Source organism: Perca fluviatilis, chromosome 4 (genome assembly GCF_010015445.1).
Source record: "Perca fluviatilis chromosome 4, GENO_Pfluv_1.0, whole genome shotgun sequence".
In the NCBI taxonomy this organism is placed as follows: Eukaryota; Metazoa; Chordata; class Actinopteri; order Perciformes; family Percidae; genus Perca; species Perca fluviatilis.
This window is the reverse complement of record NC_053115.1, coordinates 31,798,027-31,825,345: the sequence shown is the minus strand read 5'-3', so window position 1 is coordinate 31,825,345 and position 27,319 is coordinate 31,798,027. Positions and strand designations below refer to the sequence as shown.

Below are 27,319 nucleotides of genomic sequence, written 5' to 3'. Positions count from 1 at the left end.
TCTTCAGGATCTGCAACATGGCCAGGGTACTCATAGCCTTTACAGTTACATACCAGACCAGTTTGGAATGTTGTTATCAGCAGCAGGTTCAAGGTTTAAAGGTCCCATATTCTGCTCATTTTCAGGTTCACGCTTATATTTTGGGTTTCTGCTAGAAAACGTTTATGCTTTAATGTTTAAAAAAACACTTGATTTTCCTCATTCTGTCTGTCTCAATATACCTGTATTCACCCTCTGTCTGTCTGAAACGCTCTGTTTTAGCGCCTGTCTCTTTAAGACCCCCTCCCGAAAAAAGCCCAGTCTGCTCTGATTGGTCAGTGTTTCCGTGTCTTTAGCATGTGCGCTCTCAGAGTCTCTGCACCGTTATTGCAGTGGGGGAATGACTGTAACGGCACTGTAGAGGCACTTTCTACTGTATACCGTAGTTTTGACATCACAACCGTGCAGAAGTCCTGACGGCTCTTTTAAAGGCAAAAAAAAAGACATGGAAATCTCATTTTTTACAATATGGGGCCTTTAAAAATAATGACCCCGAAAGCACACATGGTTCTGTTTGGACCTAGTTTGGTGTCTGTGGCAAACCATTCCTACTATTTCTGTTTCCCACCTCCCCCCCCACCCCACCCCACACCCCGTTGATGGGCATTTTGGAAGAGTCAGGTCTGTACCTGCAACCGACTCTCTCAGCCTGCAGTTGCTCCTGGTCCTTTCTTGTGTCCTCCCTAACTTTTAGTTTTAATCTGCCTATGTTAAAGATAACAAATACTCAAAATGATGCATTCCTTGACCTATATTTGACATATAACAATAGATAGTGGAACGCTACACAGAGGAACACGACATAAAGTGCATTTTTCATTTCATGTGACCTTTACTTCCCCCCGAGCAGCTGGCAAAATGATAGCGTGGCAAACCGACTACACCGCTAACACCCTGTAGCTGCCAGGCTAACTGGTTTAGTGAGATCTCAAATGGCAGTGTGGTAGGAGGTGGCGCAATAACAGCACATCATTTTGAAACCTATCCTCTCCCCTTGTCTCCTGGTTCCTCCTCTTGTTTTCTCCCGCCTCTTTTCTCTTCTCACCTCTCCCTCTCCTTCACTTCCTCAGTTTCCCATCTCGTCTCTCCTTTCCCTTTTTCTTTCTTCCCCTCTTGCCTCCTCTTGTTACTCCCTTCTCATCTCATTTTCTCACCCATCCATGACGGTACAACTCGCGGTGCCCTGTCGTCGGCATGCTCCTATAGCACTTAGTGAACTCCCCACTAGCCTACTCTCTAGATTCTATTTCTCCTCTCTCTCTCTCTCTCCCTCTCTCTCTCTCCCCCTCTCAAACACATCACCAGTCTAGCGTGAAATGGCTCATATCATCGCCACAACAGCACATCTCACACTGTGCGAGCAGCTCCGACCTAGCTGAGTCTGTACCGCCGACCACTAAGCCATCAAATGAAGAGGGGCAAAAAAAATAGTGTATGAGAGCAGGGCGGCGAAAAGGTTTGAGAGAGAGAAAGGGAAATATAGAAAGAGGAGGATAGCAAAAAGAGTCATGAAGGGAAAGAAAATTGATTGCGTCAGAGAAAGAAATGGGGTGGAGGAAAAACGAGCAAGGCAAACTAAAAGTTTGAAATAGGAGTTGATTGGAAGGGGAGATGGAGGAAGTGGAGAGAAAGATAAAAAAAAAGGAAATAGATTAAAGGGAGAGAAGGAAGGGAAGAGAAGGAGAGATGATAAAGCAGGTATGCTGGAAAGAAAGGGGAGGAAGTGGAGGAAACAGATATAGATATATCTGTGTGTGTGTGTGTGTGTGTGTGTGTGTGTGTGTGTGTGTGTGTGTGTGTGTGTGTGTGTGTGTGTGTGTGTGTGTGTGTGTGTGTGTGTGTGTGTGTGTTTCGCAAGCCGAGCAGTAAATCAGTATGACAGTGATGGCAGGTTTTGGTATTTTGGGGGTGGTGGATGCCAACCGCCTCGGGGCCAGAGGACTGAAAACATTTTGTCTGCCGTGAAATTGAATTAAACATTATAAGATGTCGTCTTTGTTGAGTCCATTCAGCACTTCATTTCCAAAGGCAATTCATTCACAAACAAGAACTAATTGGAGCACAACAGCGTTCTAACACATGAAAAGTGCTTAATGCATCAGTTTAGCACAGCATTACCAAATGAGACCAGCAGCGAGAAGAGTGGCAGCTTCTATCTGCGACTACACTGCGTCTGATATCGTATTTGTCTAGGATCCTGCTGGATGTGCACATAACAAGGAACAAAGCACAGGAACAGAGAGGAACTTTCCTTCCGTCCACTATTTAACTTGTTCCCCAGCTTCGGTGGAACCAAAAAGCAAACCTTCAGACTACACTTATGTCTTTCCAAAATGGTCGCTTTAACATGAGGTGACCACAGTGCAGAGGCTAGATATTGTCTTAATTGTAGGATATTGTAATATTGTTATCTGACACAACTCTTGTCTTTTCCTGGTTTTAAAGGCTACATTGTAATGTAAAGTGATGTACTTTTCTGAAACTACCAGACTGTTGTAGCTGTTTTATTATTGTCCTTTATCCATTTAATCATTATATCCACATTACTGATGATTATATAATAAAATGATATGTTGTGAAAACACCAATAGTCAACCCGACAATATCGCCGCAATATCAACATTGATGTATTTGGTCAAAATGATCGTGATACGGGGCGGCCTCTAGCTCACGCTAACGCGCGCCCCATATGCGCTCAGACCTTGCCAGCGGCCCTGGTCTGAATCCGACCTAAGGCCCTTCGCTGCGTGTCATCCCCACTCTCTCCCCATTTCCCGTCTTTCTTCAGCTGTTCTAAATAAAGGAAAAAGAAAAAAAATATTTGATTTTCTCCATATGGCCCAGCTCTATACTCTGTAGTGCGAACACAAAAACACACACATTAACCAAGAACACAGAACAGATAATGTGAAAAGGGTAGAATTAGAATAAATAGTAAAATAATAAAATAGGACAGAGAAAGAAAATAATTCTGACATGCTAGCCTTTCCATTTAGGCCCAATAAGGTTTCTAGATGTCCGCCACTATGACAAACCAGAAAACTCCTCTGATCCTAAACTGAGACCTACAAACACATTCTTTTCTCAGGGCAGGCAATGGAATTCATGATTGTGCGAGATGTTTTTAAGGTGTCACACATGCTGCAGCACTTGGAAGGTGTTTCAGACGTTTACCCGCTTTTACATTTCCCATGGAATCACTTCATGTCATTAATTGTGGTGATGAAAAGACAATCCTTATTTACACACGTCTCTCTTCAGCCACAGGACGGTTACCGCCTGGTGCAGCACTTCCAGTTCATCGGCTGGCCGGCCTACAGGGACACGCCTCTCTCTAAACGCTCTATCCTCCAGTTGGTCAGGAGGTTGGCCAAGTGGCAGGAGCAGTATGACGGAGGAGACGGGAGGACTGTGGTACATTGCCTGTAAGTTGAATATGTGCACACACACACACACACACACACACACACAGATGCATATACTCTATAAATAAAATGGTAGGATCAGGTGAAAGGAGGACTGGAAGTACTGAAACAAGTGCGGCTCACCGGGGATGATTGATCAACAGAGAATCATGGAAAGACAAATGTGCCCTTAGTGTGTGTGAAAGACAGACATTGAGGTGAAATATGAAATATGTTGAGAAACTCTTAACAATGATAACATACACTTTCTATAAAATAACACAAACACACAACTAAGACAAAACAAATGTTCACTTTACACATATTCATAGAAACATTTGTTTTTCTGAAATATACAGTCTATGTAGATACACTATATATGTATATATACTATATATATATATATATATATATATATATATATATATATACACAAGCAAGTCTCAAGTCACTGTGGTGAGAATCAAGCAAGTCGAGTCGAGTCAGTGCTATAAGTCAAGCAAGCCACAAGTCAGGTCATACAGTCGGTAGGTTCAAAATTATACAAATAAGTGTTAAAAAATATATTGCTTTCTAATGTTTAACCAGCCGGTTATTTAGCTAAAAAGACACATGCACGTACCTTTCTTTGTGGGTTTTGTAGTGACGGATATAGTTAGATGTTGTGGTGGTCGTGTCCGAGATCTTTGAGCTGCAGAACTCGCTCACCGCTGTTCTCTTCTTACCACGGTCATCGACTACATAATCCTTGAATCCAGATTTTATTATTTTTGGCATAGTCCGCCCCATGACGGCTGCCTCCTGCGTTGGCTTCTGCTAGTCTGACGCGCTCTGGAAGGTTTGCCAGGTTGGCGCACTGCACGAAAAATCACCCAGTTCAAAAACAAAATGTCGCTTCTCAATATCTTGAACAAAAGCAAATATTACTTTGTATGACATTCATACAAAAGGCAAGTCCTTTCGAGTCATCACGTCTCACGTCTAAGTGAAGGCTTGAATATCAAATCAAACTCAAGTTGAGTCGTTTATCAATGTAAGTAATGTCTTAAGTCCTCAAATTTGCGAATCGAGTCTCCCACCTCTGGTAGTAAATTATAAGAAGTACAAGATACAGCAGTAGTCTCGATCGACGACATTTCATTTACCGAATAATCAACCGAACATCCGTCGCCGCCGATCTTCCGCCGGATGTCCCCCGCCTTGCAAAACTCCATTGGTTTCGGGAAACATCAACAAACTTCGTGCTAGCGAGCTACACGCTGAAAATGGCACGTTTTGAAGACAATTTGGATCGTGCAACAAGTCAGGCCTGCTTGGTTCTTTCAGGGAACGATTGTAAAGATTTACAAAGAATATGTTTACGTCATTTCCTCTCTGACTGGGACGTTTAGGGACAGATCGGTGGGATTGCTACGGAAAAAATGCACACGGCGATACACTGGTAAGAGCAAATGAGGTTTAACCATGTATCCAGCTAATTTAAATAGCTCACGTTACTGTGTTAACTTCATTTAATATTGTATGTGGCGCTTTCTTTTGCGGGGTGCAGATGTTCCACCAAAACAAGTTCCTTCCCGAAACTATTTAGCAGAGCCACCGTCGCTGCGTCCGGAGCTTAGCGATTATGATTGGTTTAAAAAAAATGCAAACTACCCAAGGCGTTGTTTTTTCTACTATCCTCGAATGTATGTGTGGAAGGACCAGACCTTACTGCACAGTGCTGTGGAGTAAGGTCTGGCAATGCGAGACTACAGCAGCAGCAACAGCAGTGTTAGTTGCAGCATTGGCATAAACAACAGCACCGTATTACTGTACTTCCAATATTAGTAATACAAATAAAAAAATATTTATTTTAAGCAAACCTAAGTAATTGCGATTGCATACACACACACGCACATGTGTATATACTGTATGAGTGTGTGTTTGCACACAGCAGGTACACAAACACTGCTCAGTTTATATCTGAGCAGAACAAATGAAGCTGATAATGAAGGAGGGGAAACAGAGGCTGTAAAATCTATAGACGAGAGATTACAGGGAAATTCACCAACAATAACACACAGCATTGCCTCAACCGCATCACTAGTGCTCATCCAATCAGCCACCTCTGTCACAGCTCATTGGGCCAGTCAGAATTGGCATCGATTTATGTTTTCTTGATTCTGCGAGGTTTAGTTGGTTTTCAGCGTGTTTTCTACCTCCTTGTGAAAGAGAGAGTTTGAAATACAAGCTGCAGTGGTTAAAACCCACTCGGTTCGAATGCAATGCAATTTCAAAGAATCTTATAAGTCGAAATTGTTTCAAAATATGCTGTTAATATATTTAGAGCTTTGTGTCGACTGCATGTGGTAGGAAATCAAATTACTGCTGGATCTTAACTCAACTATTGATGCGTGTGTACATAATCAATAGTTAAACCCACCGTGTCTTAGTATATACACATAGTGACAGAGATGCATATTCCATCTTTGACCCACAGCTCAAATCAATACCCATGGCTATTGACTACATGGGCTTAACGGCTTACACAATTGGTTATCATCATTCATCATTTCAAATTAAAAGAGCAAACTGACTGATATTTAAAAAAAGTTCTTATATGTGCATCCTATATTTTACAATAAAACAATAATCATGTGAAATTGTAATTCTGCCTAATAAATAAAGGCAAAATTATTTAGTAATAGTAGTTTTTTTTTGTTTTTCTTGCTACCCTGACTGTTGTACTCAACCCCAGTAAATGTGAGTGAAGGAGATGCAAGTTTTGTCTGCTTCTGGCTAAAGACAGCTACACTGGCTAATCAGCCCCAGCTATTGATTTCACAGACTCGGTAATACCACAGATAAGGAGAAACATGATGGTTCAATCAGTAGCTGCTGAAAATTGATTTTTTTTTTCCCACCCTGCTCTTCACTTGTCCTGGAGGTTGGAGTCTGATGGGTCTTTAATGCTGAACACATGTCTCATTTTCAGCAAATCAGACTGAAAGAACCTGTTAGAGCTGCACACTTAACACAGCAATCTGTCGGTGCTCTATCTATTTAAATGTATATAGATGCGTATTATAGATAGAGGAGAATAACACAAATATTGCGCTTGTCCCCAAAAAATCACTAAAATATTCACAGCATGTAGCATAGGGGTGAGAATCACCAGAGGCCCCACAATACGATATTACAATTTTAAACATATTCTGCAATATATTGCCATTTATTACCTTTTTTCCAACTTCAAATCCCCAAAGGAAAACTTAACTCTGTTTTATCTAAAAAGATACATTTCATTTTACGTGTGTTCACCCCTAATGGAGCAGTTTATACTTACTTATACTTCAGTTTATACTGAACTAATGCAGTTCCAAGTATTAGTATTATAATAACTTGCGGCAAATCTCAAGCACGTCCGTGAACTAAACTAAACCTTAACCAGTAAGATCAACTGCCACATTGTTTAGATCTACAGTATAATGGGAGATTAACGGTGCAAAGATAGCTTACAAATTACATTTTCTGTGGCTTCAGTAGCATGCTTGTGGGCATTTCTTTTACAGTTAGCTGGTACTTGTGTTGATTGAAAGCATTAACTTGTTGGCACTCAGATACTGAGGTCAATACGCTACCAAACATATCTTGTATGGACAAGCATCAAGGCAACTGAATAACTTTCACTGTTTCTATAGAAACGGTTCTATAGAAACTCTGAAAGTTATTCAGTTGCCTTGATACTGTCTGGATTCTGTTTGGTTTGATGGTTGTACTTCAGTAATTAGGTTCATAATAATATTAATGTATTTTAGCTCCTAGATGTATCTGACAGCACTGATGTAAACTTATTTGTTCTCTTTTTTTATGCCCCTTAACAAAAACTTTCTTTTGACATTAAAGCAAGCATCTAAAAAAACAAAAACGGAAACTAGCACAAGTCAGAAAAGACATGCACAGGGAATGCCTTTGCATTTTAGATTTTAGACTCAAATATTAACATCCAAACACAGTGTAACAAAGACCCGGGGTACCTCCATGAATTTTTTTAGGTTTTAAGAGGTTCTGAGCATAAATGCTTTTCAAGCATCAGTCTACTGGCACATTTTATAATAATAAATGTTTTCCCATTGTTTGTTTTTTAACCCTTCTTTACCACTTTTGAAAGCATTACATTAAAAGCTGTCAGCAAGAGTAAGAAACCTGGAAAATTGGGCACTAATCTGACACAATCAAAGCTATCCTGATTGGAGAGAAATGTGGCATTGTTAATGTAGAGTAGGTAGACAGTGGGGAGTTTCTGTGATGGCTGCCACTCCACCTCTCAGTACCTGAATGTTTTATTCAGTCTGAATACTTAAGGAATTCGGCTGGAACCAGGCGAGACGTGGAAAGTCTGGAGTTCTTTTCATGGTGGGTGGTCTGACTGCTGATTGGCAGAGCACTGACTGCTGATTGGGCCACATAGCCAGCAGACACACTATATCTGTATATATAACCTACACGCATATATGTTTGTATCCCTGCATCTTGTCCATTACAGCAGGTTATCCTCTGTATAAAGTCTAAAAAATCTTCAATTTAAGATGAACAGATGTATTCAAACATCTTCAATCCATTAGCCGAGCTCATTTTCTTTTGCAGCATGCAGTGACAGGGTTCTTTGTATTGCATGTTCCCATCTGTCACTTCCTGTCATTCTTGGTCTCATTTAGCCTTTTCTCGACTTTTATCGTTGTTTCACTTCGGTTAGCATTGAAAAAGTATTTTTCTCAAATTTGACTTTCCGGAACCTGATTTGCAATTTTGAAATAGTCTGAAATGCAACAACCAATCAGAATATTGACATTTTACTAAAACATAAAACATAAGCTAACTCACTCTAACCTGCCGTTCGGCTAGACTGGGTAAACCCGCAGCTCAGGTTGGAAACCTGTACGTTTATTTATCCTGCTTCCATTACAAATTTGCGGGAAATCACATACTGGCATGCTATTGGCGAGTTTAACACGATGACGATGATAAGAAGTGACCAAGCAGCTTCTTGTTTACATTCAACAAGTCGGCCACCGAAGCTTAGCACTCCATGGCAGCAACCCGTTGATGCCGCTTTCGCTGCTGCGTCACCCGGATCGTTGGTCTGATTGGTTGAAGGCCTATCCAATAGCGTACCGAGTCATTAGAACGATATTCCCGTTGATCACACCTCTTGTGCAGTAGAAAATACAGAGCAGACTCCCCAGACTAATGTTCAATCTTAAAAGATTGAGCTTGATATGGTGATAGCCAGACTACCGTTCGGCAAGAATATTTTTTGAAATTTACAGAACCATTTTCCCTATATACAAACAAACATGGACCTATGCTTTAAATGCAGTCACAACACACAAATCTTGCTTCTCATAACCCTGCTTTATTAGGTTTTATTACAGCCCATTGAAAGTTTCAGCAGGTTAGGGTTCATAGATTTCGAGCGCCTTTTTTTTAAAAAGGCTGACACAATTAACCTAAACACAGCAGCTGCAACAAAGCAGACGCAGGAGAATAACTCGGAGGAAAGAGAAATGCCTGAAAGGAAACGTTAAATAGTGTGATGAACACATGAAAAAAGCAGGGCAAACAGTAAGTCTTACTGTTTGTAAAAGACCGTAGCGAACATCTCTGACTTCAAAGCAGCTGGTCTGAAAAAACTAAAGGTGCTTTTATTTTTTTACATTCTCCCTTTCCTTTATTTTGAATTATTTCTATTCCTTTTTCTGCCTTCCGTTCAACTCTCATGCTCTCCGGGTATTCTTTTCCCCCTCTCTTTTTACGATGATGAACGTTGATTTTGGTGTACACACCTACGTTTCCAGTATGAACGTCTTGTTGTTTGATGATGATGAGTGTCTTGTGTCCTGCCTCCATCCTGCTCTTTCCCCTTCTAATTCCTCCCTCCTCCTCCTCCTCCTCCCCTGCAGTACCGGCGGAGGGCGTTCTGGAACCTTCTGCGCCATCTGCAGCATCAACGAGATGATCCAGCAGCAGAACATCGTGGATGTTTTCCACACCGTCAAAACGCTGAGGAACAACAAGACTAACATGGTGGAGACTATGGTGAGGACTCCCAATACACACACACACACACACACACACACACACACACACACACGCACACACGCGCACACACACATCCCTGTACTCCTCTTGACGACACTCATTGACATAATGCTAACTACTTCCCCTCACTTTAACCATCACAACTGAAAGCCTTAAAGGTCCAATGTGTAGGAATTTGTCCCATCTAGTGTTGAGATCAGATATCGCAATCAACTCTCTCGCACCGCGCAGTTCAAAGTACGTATTACAGCTACGGTAGCCTTCACGCTTCAAAAAGACGGTCTCTTGCTCTTTTCAATATCCTATTCTTTTTCTGGGTGAAGAAGAAGACTCCTGTTCCTGACATTTGGATTTTGAATATGCGTGGTCCTCCATGTTTCCTTCTTCAAACTTGCCCGGGAAGCTACGATACCCATTAGCAGCATTAGCAGCACCTGTGAGTTTATCATGTGACAGCGAAAACCCGAAAAGGCGGAGCAGTATGTCCTGTATGTCCCTTACCGGCTAACGTATTTCAAGATGGCGCATGAATATGGAGCGTCTACCCCAGTTCATGCGAATGCAAATATAAAATTTCAAGCCAATGGGAATACTTGGAATTGATGGTGGTGGTAAATATTCATGAAAAAAGGTTTGTGAAAAGGGCAACACATATTTTGATAATGAACAACTAAATACGTTACACACTGGACCTTTTAAAGGAGTATTTTAGGTGTTTTTCCACATTCCCACAGTCCCCTCATAGCACCCATCTAATTCTAACCTGAACCTCAAACATTTGAAGGTGCAGAATAGCTTTTTCCGACACCAGCTGGTGCTCGGGGAAATTTAAATGTAGGCTGTTTAAACGTATTTAGAATTGAAATATAATGAATTGCTTTTTAGTCTTTGGTTAGCAATGTGTAATTCATGTAGCTAGTGAAATAATTTTGAGGATGACTTACCTTTGGTTTTTCTTCTGTTCCCTCCACAGGAACAGTATAAGTTCTGCTATGAAGTGGCTCTGGAGGCGCTCAGCTCCTTCTGATTGGCTGTGGGCTGAAAATTCGCTTTTTCTGATTCCCCGTTTGACGCTGCCTGGCATTCTCAACGCGACACTGGGACACACAAAGTGCAAAACTGCTTTGTGTTGACCCAAACCCAACCTGTGAGCATGTGTGCCTGTGTGTATGTGTGCGTGAGTGTGTGTTCGAGAGCGTGTGCATGTGCTTCTATGTGAATAAGAGAAGGCATGCTTGCATATTTGAGTGCGCGCGTGTGTATCAATGTGTGTTCCTGGGACAAACACACACACACACACACACACACACAACCTGTACAGAAGAGTAAAAAAGGGACAAACATACATGGTGATTTTCATGTGTGTGTTCGCTTCAGCGAGACTGTGAACTTTACATGCTTGTACAAAGAAAAAAAGAAAAAATGACGTGTTGGAAAAAAAAAAATATTCAGATGTTTAAAAAAAAAAAAGCGCCACTTTTTTCCTTCTCTATCTCTCTGTCCTCTCTGCTGGGCTGTGATGTGACTATTGTACAGTATTTCCTTTTTAGATATATTCTACGCCTTGAATGTTGTCTCCCTGTGGAGGCTGGATGCACACTGGAAGATTTTTCACATTTAGCTGAAGTCCAAGTGATGCCTAGACTCTGCATTTTGGACTCCAATATTTGATCCCAGAGTATTACTAGAAAGTAAACAAGCGTGTTTGGCTGACTGTAGCTAATATGTTGTTGATGTCGCTGTTGAGGATTCAGTTAGCTGGATCAAAGCGAAAAACCAACACTTATATTGATATTTCAGGCGTTTTCCTTTGAAATCACAAGCTGATACATTTCCTTGTGGCCGAGGGCCTCTTGATTGCCTCGATGTTAAATGCTATTTATACTCGTAATGGGTTACAAATGGTTCATTTTCCTCCATACTCCATCAAAGGATTATGACTTTCTTTTGACATTTTGGCTTTTACTGGGAAAAAAAAAAAAATGTTACTAGCTAGTGCATGCTGAAGAGTAACAGCATTTTAACAGACAAAAGAAAAGAAAAATCATGCCTTGCCCTTAAGACCAAATGGTGTTGTTGTTGTTGTTATCTCTGCTTCAGTTTTTTTCATTGGGGCTGTGAGACAAAAAAGAAAAAAGAAAAAAAAGGTTTTTGGATGGCATCATGTCAGATCTCTTAAAATCTTAAAGTGTGCATCCAACCTCACTGTAAATAAGATAAGACAACCACAGTCAAACAAAGAAACAGACAAACATCATGCACCCAGACACATTACAAATAAAGGTTATCATTTCAAAACGCTGTTGCTCTTAAAAACTGTCAGTGTCATTTACATCCACTTGGTATTATGGTTTGGAACAAAGTCTTACTACAAACTGTCTATTGAGACATGTCCAAAAAAATAAAGATATATATTTTTGCATGTTGCACACTTAGCTGCCACCCACATCCAGAGTGACTTAATGAGGAAGCAAATTGCAATCAAGTGTTATCCTTAAGAAGACTTTTAGAATAAACATGCCTGTTTTGATTGATGGGTAATGGACACTTGTTCACACAACCAGAGGCCTGTACTATGAAGCAAGATTTGGCGTTAACAAGGTAACTTCAGGTTCAACCCAGGGTTTTGTGTATCGGGAGCAGGTTATGTTGGAGATTAGAGACCGACCGGTGTTAAAGCCCCGCCTACTGACCAATCAATACTCGGTTTATAATGGCGTCACCGTTCTTAGAAGATCCGGTGGAGCTCGGTGCGCGGAGAGAGAGAGAGAGAGATGAGCTCATAAAAGTAAAAACATTTAGAGACCGACAACCCCGTTAACATTCTCTGATGGGTATTTTAATAAAAGATATAGATTTTCACAGGAGGGAATTATGTATAGGCTATTTGTCGGCTTCTTGAGCCGTGCGTTGCCAATACCACACATCGGTTTGAATTATGTTTTTTTAATTTTGATTTGCTCTCACAATCGCTTCCCACTGCCAGGGTTGCAACTGAAATAATAGGCTAAAGCAACAGCAGTTTCTGAAAAGCACAAGTGTAATTATGGTCAGATCTTGGTCCTGACTTATGGGGAAGTGATATTGATAAGCGTTGTGATTTGCACATTTACAGCGTTGGCTATTTTTTTGCCAGCTTTCCTTCCTGTTTTAGGAAGCAGCGACTGTATTGCGTTTTGCCTGTAAAACCGTGTCTGTGTTCTTCATATTTATGTAGAAGTATAGTCTGCTCTTCTATAAAATATGCGGCTCTGGTAGATGTTTGCGATTGGTCGTGCTGTGCAAACACCGCCTCTTTTATGAACGCGCGCGTCGCTGGATTGGGAAACCCTGGGTTGATTGAAATAGTTGTTAAAGGTGCCCTGCCACACTCGTTACATTACTTTGTGGTCTGAAGTTCTACCATGGACTCTATGCCTTGGTTACCTTGTTTCAAGCCATTCTAAAGCCTGCAGGAAGACTCGATTTCTGCCAGTTCTCATTAATATTCAACATGCTAAGCTGTTTGAATCTGATTGGCTAACAGCTAGCCAATGAGAGCCTGGCTGTCAGAATCCTTTACCCAGCCCAACTGGGCGAGCTAATGAATAGTAATGAGCTCAGGCAACATGATGTCAGACTGACCAGCTTTTGTAAATTGCCTGATTTCTCTGCTTATTTCTTTTCAGTGGCTAGAGCTGACAGAGGAGGCAGCAGTTCATTTTCACATTCACCACATAACACAAACACATATGGACCTAACATATTTCAAAAAATGCAAGTAAAAATGGTTTTGTAAGGGGGCACCTTTAACCACCGTCGTGACACAGCTTATGCAGGACCACGGTTGTTAGGTTTGATGAAGCCGGGTAACTGAAATAAATCCAGGGCATGTTGATCTAGATTTGTAGTACAGGCCTCAGGTCAACCTGCATCTCGTACTCACAAACGTAATCGCTGAAAATGAAAACATACGGCCATTCCAGAGTAAACAAAATGTAACTTACTCTACCTTTTTTGTCCATTTGGTTCATGTGGTTTTGTATACTTTCTGTGACTTCAAACTCCTGAAAGGACAATGAACAAACTAGGACAGATTATTAACTAAAATAACGACTCGCCCATCCATGTTTACCTTTCTCCCTCCTCAACTGTAGGCAAAAGCAATCAGTATGTTTTCAGTACAGTGTAGCTTGTAGTTTTATAAAGTTAGAGCTGCATTTTGTTGATTTTTGATGATTTGGACTTTATCTGGGCTGTGAAAATTGTGTATTTTTCATTTAATTTCGCTCATACCAATTGCTATTGCACCTTCTCTTAATGTGTGGGTATATTTAAATAAATAAAATATATATTTAAATAAATAAAAGATTTCACTTAAAGCAGCTTAGTTGAGCAGCATCAACATGGAAGAAAGGAAAACATCTTTTAAAGACACAATCCCTAGGGATTGTGTCTTTAAAACATAGCTAACAGGCCTGTTTTTGTTTTAGCACCTTCTGAACTGTGTGGAGTCAAAAGAACTGTGATAACATTTGTTGGCACTTCGGGGGACTAAGGCATAGTCACCGTATAGTCTGACGTATAAAGTATGGCCGATAGAACAACAAGACACCAGGGGCCTCATTTATAAAACTGTGCGTAGATTCTATTCTGAAAGATTTTGTGCACAAAAAAGTCAGAATTTTTGTACGCAAAAACAATATTCTGATTTATAACAGCTTGCGGCGCACACCGTTACGCACTCTTCTCGTTATAAATACGGACGTGCGTTACCTTATGCGGTCCTGCACGAGCCTCACGCTCCTCCCAAGGTCGTCCCATATTTGTCCTAATAAGGTCCATGTTAGTCAGTCAATGAATATTCCAGCCTTGATCACCAATAACGAAACGGAAAAATGGGGAAAAAACACAATTCAGTGATTGTGAGATTGATGTGCTCCTAACAGAGGTAGAACATCGAAACAAAATCCTGTTTTTCCAAACAGGATTTTGTTTCGTTAACCCTTGTGTAGTGTTCAAATTTTTGTTACACAAACTTAATAATGTAATGTAACAATTTACCTCAATTACCAATGATACATACATCATTTATGGTTCATATTTACCATTTACCCCTGTGAGATCACATTTATGATCGTTTTCGTTTTTTGTGAGAGAGGAATTTCAATTATTAAAAAGATAAAAAATAGAAACAAGATTTTGGATCATCTACCCTTTCAAAAACAGTAACTAATCATTAACTACCTATTTTTTTGTGTACCTTATTGTAAAGTGTTAACAATGTAACAATTTGGTAACTTTGTGTGGGAATAGTAGGTGCAGAAAGACAACATTCCCACAGACAGACACCTACAATCACACACACACACACACACACACACACACACACAAAACACACACACACACACACACAAAACAAGCCGGAGGAAAGAAAGCATTTCCTCCGCTGCACGGTGTGGGAGGATCCCCTGCCTCTCCCCCCCCCCACTAAAACGCAGTCTACAAAACCTTGGGAGCCTTACGCACGATCACACGTGTGGTCAAAAGGTTGCGGAAAACTTCAACAAATTTTTACGCATTGGAAATTCTTTATAAATCCCGACTATTGCGAGGAATGTTGTGACGATAAATTTCACCCTGCTTCGCGCAACATTTTCTTGCGTAACAGGTTTCATAAATGAGGCCCCAGATAAAGGCTTAATTTTCAAAAAAACATGGACCTGTTTGAGAAGAATCATTGAAACTAACGACCAAATCAATTTTGTGAATCAATATAAAAAAAAAAAAACATTGGTAACCCATAATGTGATTTATGTTATCTATCACTTCATACCAGTTTGGAATGAAACTCCACATTTCACAAAGCTTACGGTCTCCGGTGAACATTTCTTTAGTTGGTAAAGTCTGATCTTAGGTCTCTTGGCCAGAACCGGCTTGTGGCAAAATGTTGTGGCAAACTGTTCAGTCTGCGCTTATGTTTTAATTTGTTGCTCGGGTCCAGTCAGGCTCATTAATGGACCTATCAAGACAAAGACTGTAAGAGTGTTGTATTGAAGACAATGTGAAAGCCAGAAATATTTAGCATTATTGTTTCCACTAAGGCTTTATTTTTATTGGCTTTGTTCATGGCCGGTCATCTGTATTATATTTTGTTTGTTTACTTTGGGTTTTTTTTTTCTGTCCTGAATTTGTACATTTCTTTTGTATGATTATTATTCTGATGATTATTTGTCTAGCAAAGTGTTGTTTAGATCTGGTGATGCCATTGCCATTGGTTGTTTAGTTGTTTGAAATGTGGTTAACATGAAATAAAGGGACCAAAATGTTGAATGTGATCTCATATCTCTCTTTAAAGCCTCTTATTTTAATGTATGCATTTGTCTATGAACTCATGAAAATTTATAGTATATCATAAAAAGTCATAGTATAGTATATTGAAAAAAGTAATTGTATAGTATGTTGAAAAAATTTATAAAAAGTCATAGTATAGTATGTGGAGAAAAGTCATAGACTAGTATGTCGAAAAAAGTAATAGAAAAAAGCCATATATTATATTACATATATTATAGTATGTTGAAAAAAGTGATAAAAAGTAATAGTATAGTATGTCGAAAACACTAATAGTATAGTATGTCGAAAAAAGTGATAGAAAAGTGATAGTATAGTATGTCGAAAACACTAATAGTATAGTATGTTGAAAAAAGTGATAAAACAGTCATAGTATAGTATGTCGAAAACATTTATACAAATTGATAGTATAGTATGTCGAGAACAGTCATAGTATAGTATGTCGAAAACATTTATACAAATTGATAATATAGTATGTCAAACAGTCACAGTATGGCATGTTGAAAAAAGTGATAAAAAAGTCATAGTATAGTATGTCGAAAAAACTAATAGTATAGTATGACAAACAGTCATAGTATTGCATGTCAAAAAATGTGATTAAAAAGTCATAGTATAGTATGTCAAAAAAAGTCATAGTATAGTATCTCAGTCATGGAATAGCATGTTGAAAAAAGTGATCAAACAGTCATAGTATAGTATGTCGAAACAATTGCTAAAAAGTCATAGTATAGTATGTCGAAAACACTAATAGTATAGTCTGTAAAACAGTCATAGTATAGCATGTCAAAAAGTCATAGTATATTATGTCAAACAGTCATAGTATAGCATGTCAAAAAAAGTGATAAAACAGTCATAGTATAGTATGACGAAAACAGTCATAGTTTAGCATGTTGAAAAAACTTTATTAAAAGTCATAGTATAGTATGTCGAAAACAGTCATACTTTAGCATGTTGAAAAATTTATTAAAAGTCATATTATAGTATGTCGAGAACAGTCATAGTATAGTATGTCGAGAAAAGTCATAGTATAATATGTCGAAAACACTAATAGTATAGTATGTCAAACAGTCATAGTATAGCATGTCGAAAAAAGTGATAAAACAGTCATAGTTAGTATGTTGAAAAAGTTGAAAAAAAGTCATAGTACATCGAAAACAGTCATAGTATAGCATGTCAAAAAAAGTGATAAAACAGTCATAGTATAGTATGTCAAAACAGTCATACTTTAGCACGTTGAAAAAATTTATTAAAAGTCATAGTATAGTATGTCGAAAACAGTCATACTTTAGCATGTTGAAAAAATGTATTAAAAGTCATAGTATAGTATGTCGAAAACAGTCATAGTATAGTATGTCGAAAAAAGTGATTAAAAAGTCATAGTATAGTATGTCGAAAACACTAATAGTATAGTATGTCAAACATTAAAATTATAGCATGTCAAAAAAAGTGATAAAACAGTCATAGTATAGTATGTCGAAAAAGTTGCAAAAAAGTCATAGTATAGTATGTAGAAAACACTAATAGTATAGTATGTCAAACATTAATATTATAGCATGTCGAAAAAAGTGATAAAACAGTCATAGTATAGTATGTTTAAAAAATTGATAAAAAGTCATATTATAGTATGTCAAAAACAGTCATAGTATATTATGTCAAAAAGTCATAGTATAGTATGTCAAACAGTCATAGTATAGCATGTAAAAATGTGATGATAAAAAGTCATAGTATAGTATGTCGAAAACAGTCATAGTATATTATGTCAAAACGTCATAGTATAGTATGTCAAACAATCATAGTATAGTATGTCGAAAACAGTCATAGTACAGTATGTCAAACAGTCATAGTATAGTATGTCAAACAGTTATAGTATAGCATGTCAAAAGAAGTGATTAAAAAGTCATAGTATAGTATGTCAAACAGTCATAGTATAGTATGTCGAAAACAGTCATAGTATAGTATGTCAAAAAAGTGATTAAAAAGTCATAGTATAGTATGTCAAACAGTCATAGTATAGCATGTCAAAAGAAGTGATTAAAAAGTCATAGTATAGTATGTCAAACAGTCATAGTATAGTATGTCGAAAAAAGTGATAAAACAGTCATAGTATAGTATGTCGAAAAAATTGCTAAAAAGTCATAGTATAGTATGTCGAAAAAAGTCATAGTATAGTATGTCAAAAACAGTCATAGTATATTATGTCAAACAGTCATAGTATAGTATGTAGAAAAAAGTGAAAAAACAGTCATAGTATAGTATGTCAAAAAATTGCTAAAAAGTCATAGTATAGTATGTCAAACAGTCATAGTATAGCATGTCGAAAACAGTGATAAAACAGTCATAGTATAGTATGTCGAAAAAATTGCTAAAAAGTCATAGTATAGTATGTCGAAAACAGTCATACTTTAGCATGTTGAAAAAATTTATTAAAAGTCATATTATATTATGTCGAAAACACTAATAGTATAGTATGTCAAACAGTCATAGTATAGCATGTCGAAAAAAGTGATGAAACAGTCATAGTATAGTATGTCAAAAAAAGTCATAGTATAGTATCTCAGTCATGGAATAGCATGTTGAAAAAAGTGATCAAACAGTCATAGTATAGTATGTCGAAACAATTGCTAAAAAGTCATAGTATAGTATGTCGAAAACACTAATAGTATAGTCTGTAAAACAGTCATAGGTAGCGTATCAAAAAGTCATAGTATATTATGTCAAACAGTCATAGTATAGCATGTCAAAAAAAGTGATAAAACAGTCATAGTATAGTATGACGAAAACAGTCATAGTTTAGCATGTTGAAAAAACTTTATTAAAAGTCATAGTATAGTATGTCGAAAACAGTCATACTTTAGCATGTTGAAAAAATTTATTAAAAGTCATATTATAGTATGTCGAGAACAGTCATAGTATAGTATGTCGAGAAAAGTCATAGTATAGTATGTTGAAAACACTAATAGTATAGTATGTCAAACAGTCATAGTATAGCATGTCGAAAAAAGTGATAAAACAGTCATAGTTAGTATGTTGAAAAAGTTGAAAAAAAGTCATAGTACATCGAAAACAGTCATAGTATAGCATGTCAAAAAAAGTGATAAAACAGTCATAGTATAGTATGTCGAAACAGTCATACTTTAGCACGTTGAAAAAATTTATTAAAAGTCATAGTATAGTATGTCGAAAACAGTCATACTTTAGCATGTTGAAAAAAGTCATAGTATAGCATGTCGAAAACAGTCATACTTTAGCATGTTGAAAAAATTTATTAAAAGTCATAGTATAGTATGTCGAAAACAGTCATAGTATAGTATGTCGAGAAAAGTCATAGTATAGTATGTCGAAAACACTAATAGTATTATACTAATGTAAAATTAAAATTATAGCATGTCGAAAAAAGTGATAAAACAGTCATAGTATAGTGTATGGTCAAAAAAGTTGCAAAAAAGTCATAGTATAGTATGTAGAAAACACTAATAGTATAGTATGTCAAACATTAATATTATAGCATGTCGAAAAAAGTGATAAAACAGTCATAGTATAGTATGTTTAAAAAATTGATAAAAAGTCATATTATAGTATGTCAAAAACAGTCATAGTATATTATGTCAAAAAGTCATAGTATAGTATGTCAAACAGTCATAGTATAGCATGTAAAAAAAGTGATTAAAAAGTCATAGTATAGTATGTCGAAAACAGTCATAGTATATTATGTCAAAACGTCATAGTATAGTATGTCAAACAATCATAGTATAGTATGTCGAAAACAGTCATAGTACAGTATGTCAAACAGTCATAGTATAGTATGTCAAACAGTTATAGTATAGCATGTCAAAAGAAGTGATTAAAAAGTCATAGTATAGTATGTCAAACAGTCATAGTATAGTATGTCGAAAACAGTCATAGTATAGTATGTCAAAAAAAGTGATTAAAAAGTCATAGTATAGTATGTCAAACAGTCATAGTATAGCATGTCAAAAGAAGTGATTAAAAAGTCATAGTATAGTATGTCAAACAGTCATAGTATAGTATGTCGAAAAAAGTGATAAAACAGTCATAGTATAGTATGTCGAAAAAATTGCTAAAAAAGTCATAGTATAGTATGTCGAAAAAAGTCATAGTATAGTATGTCAAAAACAGTCATAGTATATTATGTCAAACAGTCATAGTATAGTATGTAGAAAAAAGTGAAAAAACAGTCATAGTATAGTATGTCAAAAAATTGCTAAAAAGTCATAGTATAGTATGTCAAACAGTCATAGTATAGCATGTCGAAAACAGTGATAAAACAGTCATAGTATAGTATGTCGAAAAAATTGCTAAAAAGTCATAGTATAGTATGTCGAAAACAGTCATACTTTAGCATGTTGAAAAAATTTATTAAAAGTCATATTATATTATGTCGAAAACACTAATAGTATAGTATGTCAAACAGTCATAGTATAGCATGTCGAAAAAAGTGATGAAACAGTCATAGTATAGTATGTCGAAAAAATTGCAAAAAAGTCATAGTATAGTATGTAGAAAACACTAATAGTATAGTATGTCAAACATTAATATTATAGCATGTCGAAAAAAGTGATAAAACAGTCATGTCGAAAACACTAATAGTATAGTATGTCAAACAGTCATAGTATAGCATGTCGAAAAAAGTGCTAAAAAGTCATATTATAGTATGTCGAAAACAGTCATAGTATAGTATGTCGAGAAAAGTCATAGTATAGTATGTCAAGCAGTCATAGTATAGCATGTCGAAAACAGTGATAAAAAGTCATAGTATAGTATGTCAAAAACAGTCATACTTTAGCATGTTGAAAAAATGTATTAAAAGTCATAGTATAGTATGTCGAAAACAGTCATACTTTAGCATGTTGACAAAATTTATTAAAAGTCATATTATAGTATGTCGAAAACAGTCATAGTATAGCATGTCGAAAAAAGTGATAAAACAGTCATAGTATAGTATGTCGAAAAAATTGATAAAAAGTCATAGTACATCGAAAACAGTCATAGTATAGCATGTCAAAAAAAGTGATAAAAAGTCATAGTACATCGAAAACAGTCATAGCTTAGCATGTTGAAAAAATTTATTAAAAGTCATAGTATAGTATGTCGAAAACAGTCATAGTATAGTATGTCGAGAAAAGTCATAGTATAGCATGTCGAAAAAAGTGATAAAACAGTCATAGAATAGCATGTCAACAAAAGTGATAAAACAGTCATAGTATATAGCATGTCGAAAAAACTTATAAAAGTCATAATATAGTAGGTCGAAAACAGTCATAGTATAGTATGTCAAACAGTCATAGTATAGCATGTCGAAAACACTAAAGAAGCTCAGCGCAAATTCTTTCAGGAAGACGTCATTAACCCAATCACTACTCATTCTTAAATCAAATCAGATGTTCAAGAAGTGAAGCTGTCAGTTAAACCAATCAGACTTGGCCATGAGATTCAAGGGCCTATCACAGCCTTACAACTCTGCTTTAAATCTGTTCTCTCCTTGTGCTGTCAGCTGTCGTTTCAGGCACAGCGCTCGACCCTCGTCCTCCCCTGCCGCCTCCGGTCGTTGTGTTTCTCCCGGCTGACCGCTCCGTTGCCTCTTCGGTCCAGTCTCTGGTCTCTTCGCCGCCACCACCAGTGTCTGGGCTCCATCGGGGGGTTATGTTCCTATTAATTATAATAATTAAGAAGATTATTAATTCAATGGAGTCCAATCTCCAAAAGACTTTGTACATTCAATATCATACAGTTGTCCAATAAATATCTTTGCATATCTGAAAACGAAGTCTCTCCTGATTGAAATAGTATAGTATGTCAAGCAGTCATAGTATAGCATGTCGAAAAAATTGCTAAAAAGTCATAGTATAGTATGTCGAAAAATTGATAAAAAGTCATAGTATAGTATGTCGAAAACAGTCAAAGTATAGTAGGCTATGACATAAAAAGTCATAGTATAATGTCAAACAGTCATAGTATAGCATGTCGAAAAAAGTGATAAAACAGTCATAGTATAGTATGTCGAAAACAGTCACAGTATAGTATGTCAAACAGTCACAGTATAGCATGTTGAAAAAAGTGATAAAAAAGTCATAGTATAGTATGTCGAAAACAGTCATAGTATAGCATGTCGAAAAAATTGATAAAAAGTCATAGTATAGTATGTCGAAAACAGTCACAGTATAGTATGTCAAACAGTCACAGTATAGCATGTTGAAAAAAGTGATAAAAAAGTCATAGTATAGTAATACGATAGTATTAGTATGTACGAAAACAGTCATAGTATAGCATGTAAAAAATTGATAAAAATCATATAGTATAGTATGTCGAAAACAGTCAAGTATAGTAGGCTATGACATAAAAAGTCATAGTATAATGTCAAACAGTCATAGTATAGCATGTCGAAAACAGTCACAGTATAGCATGTTGAAAAAAGTGATAAAAAAGTCATAGTATAGTATGTCGAAAACAGTCATAGTATAGTACGTCGAAAAAATTGCTAAAAAGTCATAGTATAGTATGTCGAAAACAGTCATACTTTAGCATGTTGAAAAAATGTATTAAAAGTCATATTATATTATGTCGAAAACACTAATAGTATAGTATGTCAAACAGTCATAGTATAGCATGTCGAAAAAAGTGATAAAACAGTCATAGTATAGCATGTCGAAAAAATTGATAAAAAGTCATAGTATAGTATGTCGAAAACAGTCACAGTATAGTATGTCAAACAGTCACAGAATAGCTTGTTGAAAAAAGTGATAAAAAAGTCATAGTATAGTATGTCGAAAACAGTCATAGTATAGCATGTCGAAAAAATTGCAAAAAAGTCATAGGATAGTATGTAGAAAACACTAATAGTATAGTATGTCAAACATTAATATTATAGCATGTCGAAAAAAGTGATGAAACAGTCATGTCGAAAACACTAATAGTATAGTATGTCAAACAGTCATAGTATAGCATGTCGAAAAAAGTGCTAAAAAGTCAAAGTATAGTATGTCGAAATCAGTCATACTTTAGCATGTTGAAAAAATGTATTAAAAGTCATATTATAGTATGTCGAAAACAGTCATAGTATAGTATGTCGAAAAAAGTCATAGTATAGTATGTCAAACAGTCATAGTATGGCATGTCGAAAAAAGTGATAAAACAGTCATAGTATAGTATGTCGAAAAAATGTATTAAAAGTCATAGTATAGTATGTCCTACACAGTCACAGTATAGCATGTTGAAAAAAGTGATAAAAAAGTCATAGTATAATATGTCGAAAACAGTCAAAGTATAGTAGGCTATGACATAAAAAGTCATAGTATAATGTCAAACAGTCATAGTATAGCATGTCGAAAAAAGTGATAAAACAGTCATAGTATAGTATGTCGAAAAAAGTGATAAAACAGTCATAGTATAGTATGTCGAAAACAATCATAGTATAGCATGTCGACAAAATTGATAAAAAGTCATAGTATAGTATGTCGAAAACAGTCAAAGTATAGTAGGCTATGACATAAAAAGTCATAGTATAATGTCAAACAGTCATAGTATAGCATGTAGAAAAAAGTGATAAAACAGTCATAGTATAGTATGTCGAAAAAATTGATTAAAAAGTCAAAGTATAGTATGTTGAAAACAGTTTTAGTATAGTATGTCGAAAAAGTCATAGTATAGTATGTCAAACAGTCATGATATAGCATGTCAAAAAAAGTCATAGTATAATATGTCGAAAAAAGTCATAGTTAGTATGTCAAACAGTCATACTACAGCATGTCGAAAAAATTTATTAAAAGTCATAGTGTAGTATTTCGAAAAAAGTTGATTACAAGTCATAGTAAAGTATGTCAAAAACAGTCATAGTATAGTATGTCGAAAAAGTGATAAACACTCATAGTATAGTTTGTCAAACAGTCACAGTATAGCATGTTGAAAAAATTGATAAAAAGTCATAGTATAGTATGTCGAAAACAGTCATAGTATAGTAGGCTATGACATAAAAAGTCATAGTATAATGTCAAACAGTCATAGTATAGTATGTCAAAAAAAGTCAGAGTATATTATGTCAAACAGTCATAGTATAGCATGTCGAAAAAAGTGATAAAAAGTCATAGTATAGTATGTCGAAAACAGTCACAGTATAGCATGTTGAAAAAAGTGATAAAAAAGTCATAGTATAATATGTCGAAAACAGTCAAAGTATAGTAGGCTATGACATAAAAAGTCATAGTATAATGTCAAACAGTCATAGTATAGTATGTCGAAAAAAGTCAGAGTATATTATGTCAAACAGTCATAGTATAGCATGTCGAAAAAAGTGATAAAACAGTCATAGCATAGTATGTCGAAAACAGTCATAGTATAGTTTGTTGAGAAACAGTCACAGTATAGTATGTCAAACAGTCACAGAATAGCTTGTTGAAATGTAAATAAAAAGTCATAGTATAGTATGTCGAAAACAGTCATAGTATAGCATATCGAAAAAAATTTATAAAAAGTCATAGTATAGTATGGCAAACAGTCAAAGTATAGTAGGCTATGACATAAAAAGTCATAGTATAATGTCAAAAAGTCATAGTATAGCATGTCGAAAAAGTGATAAAACAGTCATAGTAAAGCTGTCGAAAAAATTTATAAAAAGTCATAGTATAGCATGCCAAAAAATTGATAAAAAGTCATAGTATAGCATGTCGAAAAAATTGATAAAAAGTCATAGTATAGTATGTCGAAAACAGTCACAGTATAGTATGTCAAACAGTCACAGTATAGCATGTTGAAAAAAGTGATAAAAAAGTCATAGTATAGTATGTCGTAATAATTGCTAAAAAGTCACAGTATAGTTTGTCGAAAAAAGTTATAGTATAGTATGTCGAAAACACTAATAGTATAGTATGTCAAATAGTCATAGTATAGCATGTCAAATAAAGTGATAAAACAGTCATAGTATAGTATGTCAAAAACAGTCATAGTATAGCATGTCGAAAAAAGTGATAAACAGTCATAGTATAGTATGTCAAACAGTCACAGTATAGCATGTTGAAAAAATTGATAAAAAGTCATAGTATAGTATGTCGAAAACACTCATAGTATAGTAGGCTATGACATAAAAAGTCATAGTATAATGTCAAACAGTCATAGTATAGTATGTCGAAAAAAGTCAGAGTATATTATGTCAAACAGTCATAGTATAGCATGTCGAAAAAAGTGTTAAAACAGTCATAGTATAGTATGTCGAAAAAATTGATAAAAAGTCATAGTATAGTATGTCAAAAACCGTTATAGTTTAGTATGTCAAACAGTCATGATATAGCCTGTCAAAAAAAGTGATTAAAAAGTCAAAGTATAGTATGTCGAAAACAGTCTTAGTATAGTATGTCGAAAAAAGTCATAATATAGTATGTCAAACAGCCATGGTATAGTATGTCGAAAAAAGTGATAAAACAGTCATAGTATAGTATGTCGAAAACAGTCATAGTATAGCATGTCGAAAAAATTTATAAAAAGTCATAGTATAGTATGTCGAAAACAGTCAAAGTATAGTAGGCTATGACATAAAAAGTCATAGTATAATGTCAAACAGTCATAGTATAGCATGTCGAAAATGTGATAAAACAGTCATAGTAAAGCATGTCGAAAAAATTTATAAAAAGTCATAGTATAGCATGTCGAAAAAATTGATAAAAAGTCATAGTAAAGCATGTCGAAAAAATTTATAAAAAGTCATAGTATAGTATGTCGAAAACAGTCACAGTATAGTATGTCAAACAGTCACAGTATAGCATGTTGAAAAAAGTGATAAAAAAGTCATAGTATAGTATGTCAAAAACAGTCATAGTATAGCATGTCGAAAAAATTGATAAAAAGTCATAGTATAGTATGTCGTAATAATTGCTAAAAAGTCACAGTATAGTTTGTCGAAAAAAGTTATAGTATAGTATGTCGAAAACACTAATAGTATAGTATGTCAAAAAATTGCTTAAAAGTCATAGTATAGCATGTTGAAAAAAGTGATAAAACAGTCATAGTATAGTATGTCGAAAACAGTCATAGTATAGCATGTTGAAAAAATTGATAAAAAGTCATAGTATAGTATGTCGAAAAAAGTCAAAGTATAGTAGGCTATGACATAAAAAGTCATAGTATAATGTCAAACAGTCATAGTATAGCATGTCGAAAAAATTGATTAAAAAGTCAAAGTATAGTATGTTGAAAACAGTTTTAGTATAGTATGTCGAAAAAGTCATAGTATATTATGTCAAACAGTCATGATATAGCATGTCAAAAAAAGTCATAGTATAAAATGTCGAAAACAGTAATAGTATAGCATGTCAAAAAAAGTGATTAAAAAGTCATAGTATAGTATGTCGAAAAAAGTAATAGTATGTCAAACAGTCATACTACAGCATGTCGAAAAAATTTATTAAAAGTCATAGTGTAGTATTTCGAAAACAGTCATAGTATAGTAGGCTATGACATAAAAAGTCATAGTATAATGTCAAACAGTCATAGTATAGCATGTCGAAAAAGTGATAAAACAGTCATAGTATAGTATGTCGAAAAAATTGATAAAAAGTCATAGTAAAGCATGTCGAAAAAATTTATAAAAAGTCATAGTATAGTATGTCGAAAACAGTCACAGTATAGTATGTCAAACAGTCACAGTATAGCATGTTGAAAAAAGTGATAAAAAAGTCATAGTATAGTATGTCGAAAACAGTCATAGTATAGCAGGTCGAAAAAATTGATAAAAAGTCATAGTATAGTATGTCGTAATAATTGCTAAAAAGTCACAGTATAGTTTGTCGAAAAAAGTTATAGTATAGTATGTCGAAAACACTAATAGTATAGTATGTCAAATAGTCATAGTATAGCATGTCGAAAAAAGTGATAAATAGTCATAGTATAGTATGTCAAACAGTCACAGTATAGCATGTTGAAAAAATTGATAAAAGTCATAGTATAGTATGTCGAAAACAGTCATAGTATAGTAGGCTATGACATAAAAAGTCATAGTATAATGTCAAACAGTCATAGTATAGTATGTCGAAAAAAGTCAGAGTATATTATGTCAAACAGTCATAGTATAGCATGTCGAAAAAAGTGTTAAAACAGTCATAGTATAGTATGTCGAAAAAATTGATAAAAAGTCATAGTATAGTATGTCAAAAACCGTTATAGTTTAGTATGTCAAACAGTCATTATATAGCCTGTCAAAAAAAGTGATTAAAAAGTCAAAGTATAGTATGTCGAAAACAGTCTTAGTATAGTATGTCAAAAAAAGTCATAATATAGTATGTCAAACAGCCATGGTATAGTATGTCGAAAAAAGTGATAAAACAGTCATAGTATAGTATGTCGAAAACAGTCATAGTATAGCATGTCGAAAAAATTTATAAAAAGTCATAGTATAGTATGTCGAAAACAGTCAAAGTATAGTAGGCTATGACATAAAAAGTCATAGTATAATGTCAAAAAGT

General features: G+C 35.5%; 1 protein-coding gene across 11 annotated transcripts in view; it reads left to right on the top strand.

The window, feature by feature from the left end:
- The window catches only part of ptprt (protein tyrosine phosphatase receptor type T), a 452,792-nt gene extending 441,864 nt beyond the window's left edge, over positions 1-10,928 (top strand). For all 11 annotated transcript variants that reach the window (XM_039797954.1, XM_039797952.1, XM_039797953.1 and 8 more), the window contains 4 exons: positions 1-26; positions 3,301-3,464; positions 9,386-9,521; positions 10,498-10,928. The exon at positions 1-26 is cut by the window's left edge and continues 100 nt beyond it. In XM_039797954.1, the coding sequence (XP_039653888.1) occupies positions 1-26; positions 3,301-3,464; positions 9,386-9,521; positions 10,498-10,551 (380 nt within the window). In that variant the 3' untranslated portion in view covers positions 10,552-10,928. The remainder of the gene's footprint in view (positions 27-3,300; positions 3,465-9,385; positions 9,522-10,497) is intronic.
- Positions 10,929-27,319: the final 16,391 nt, after the last annotated feature.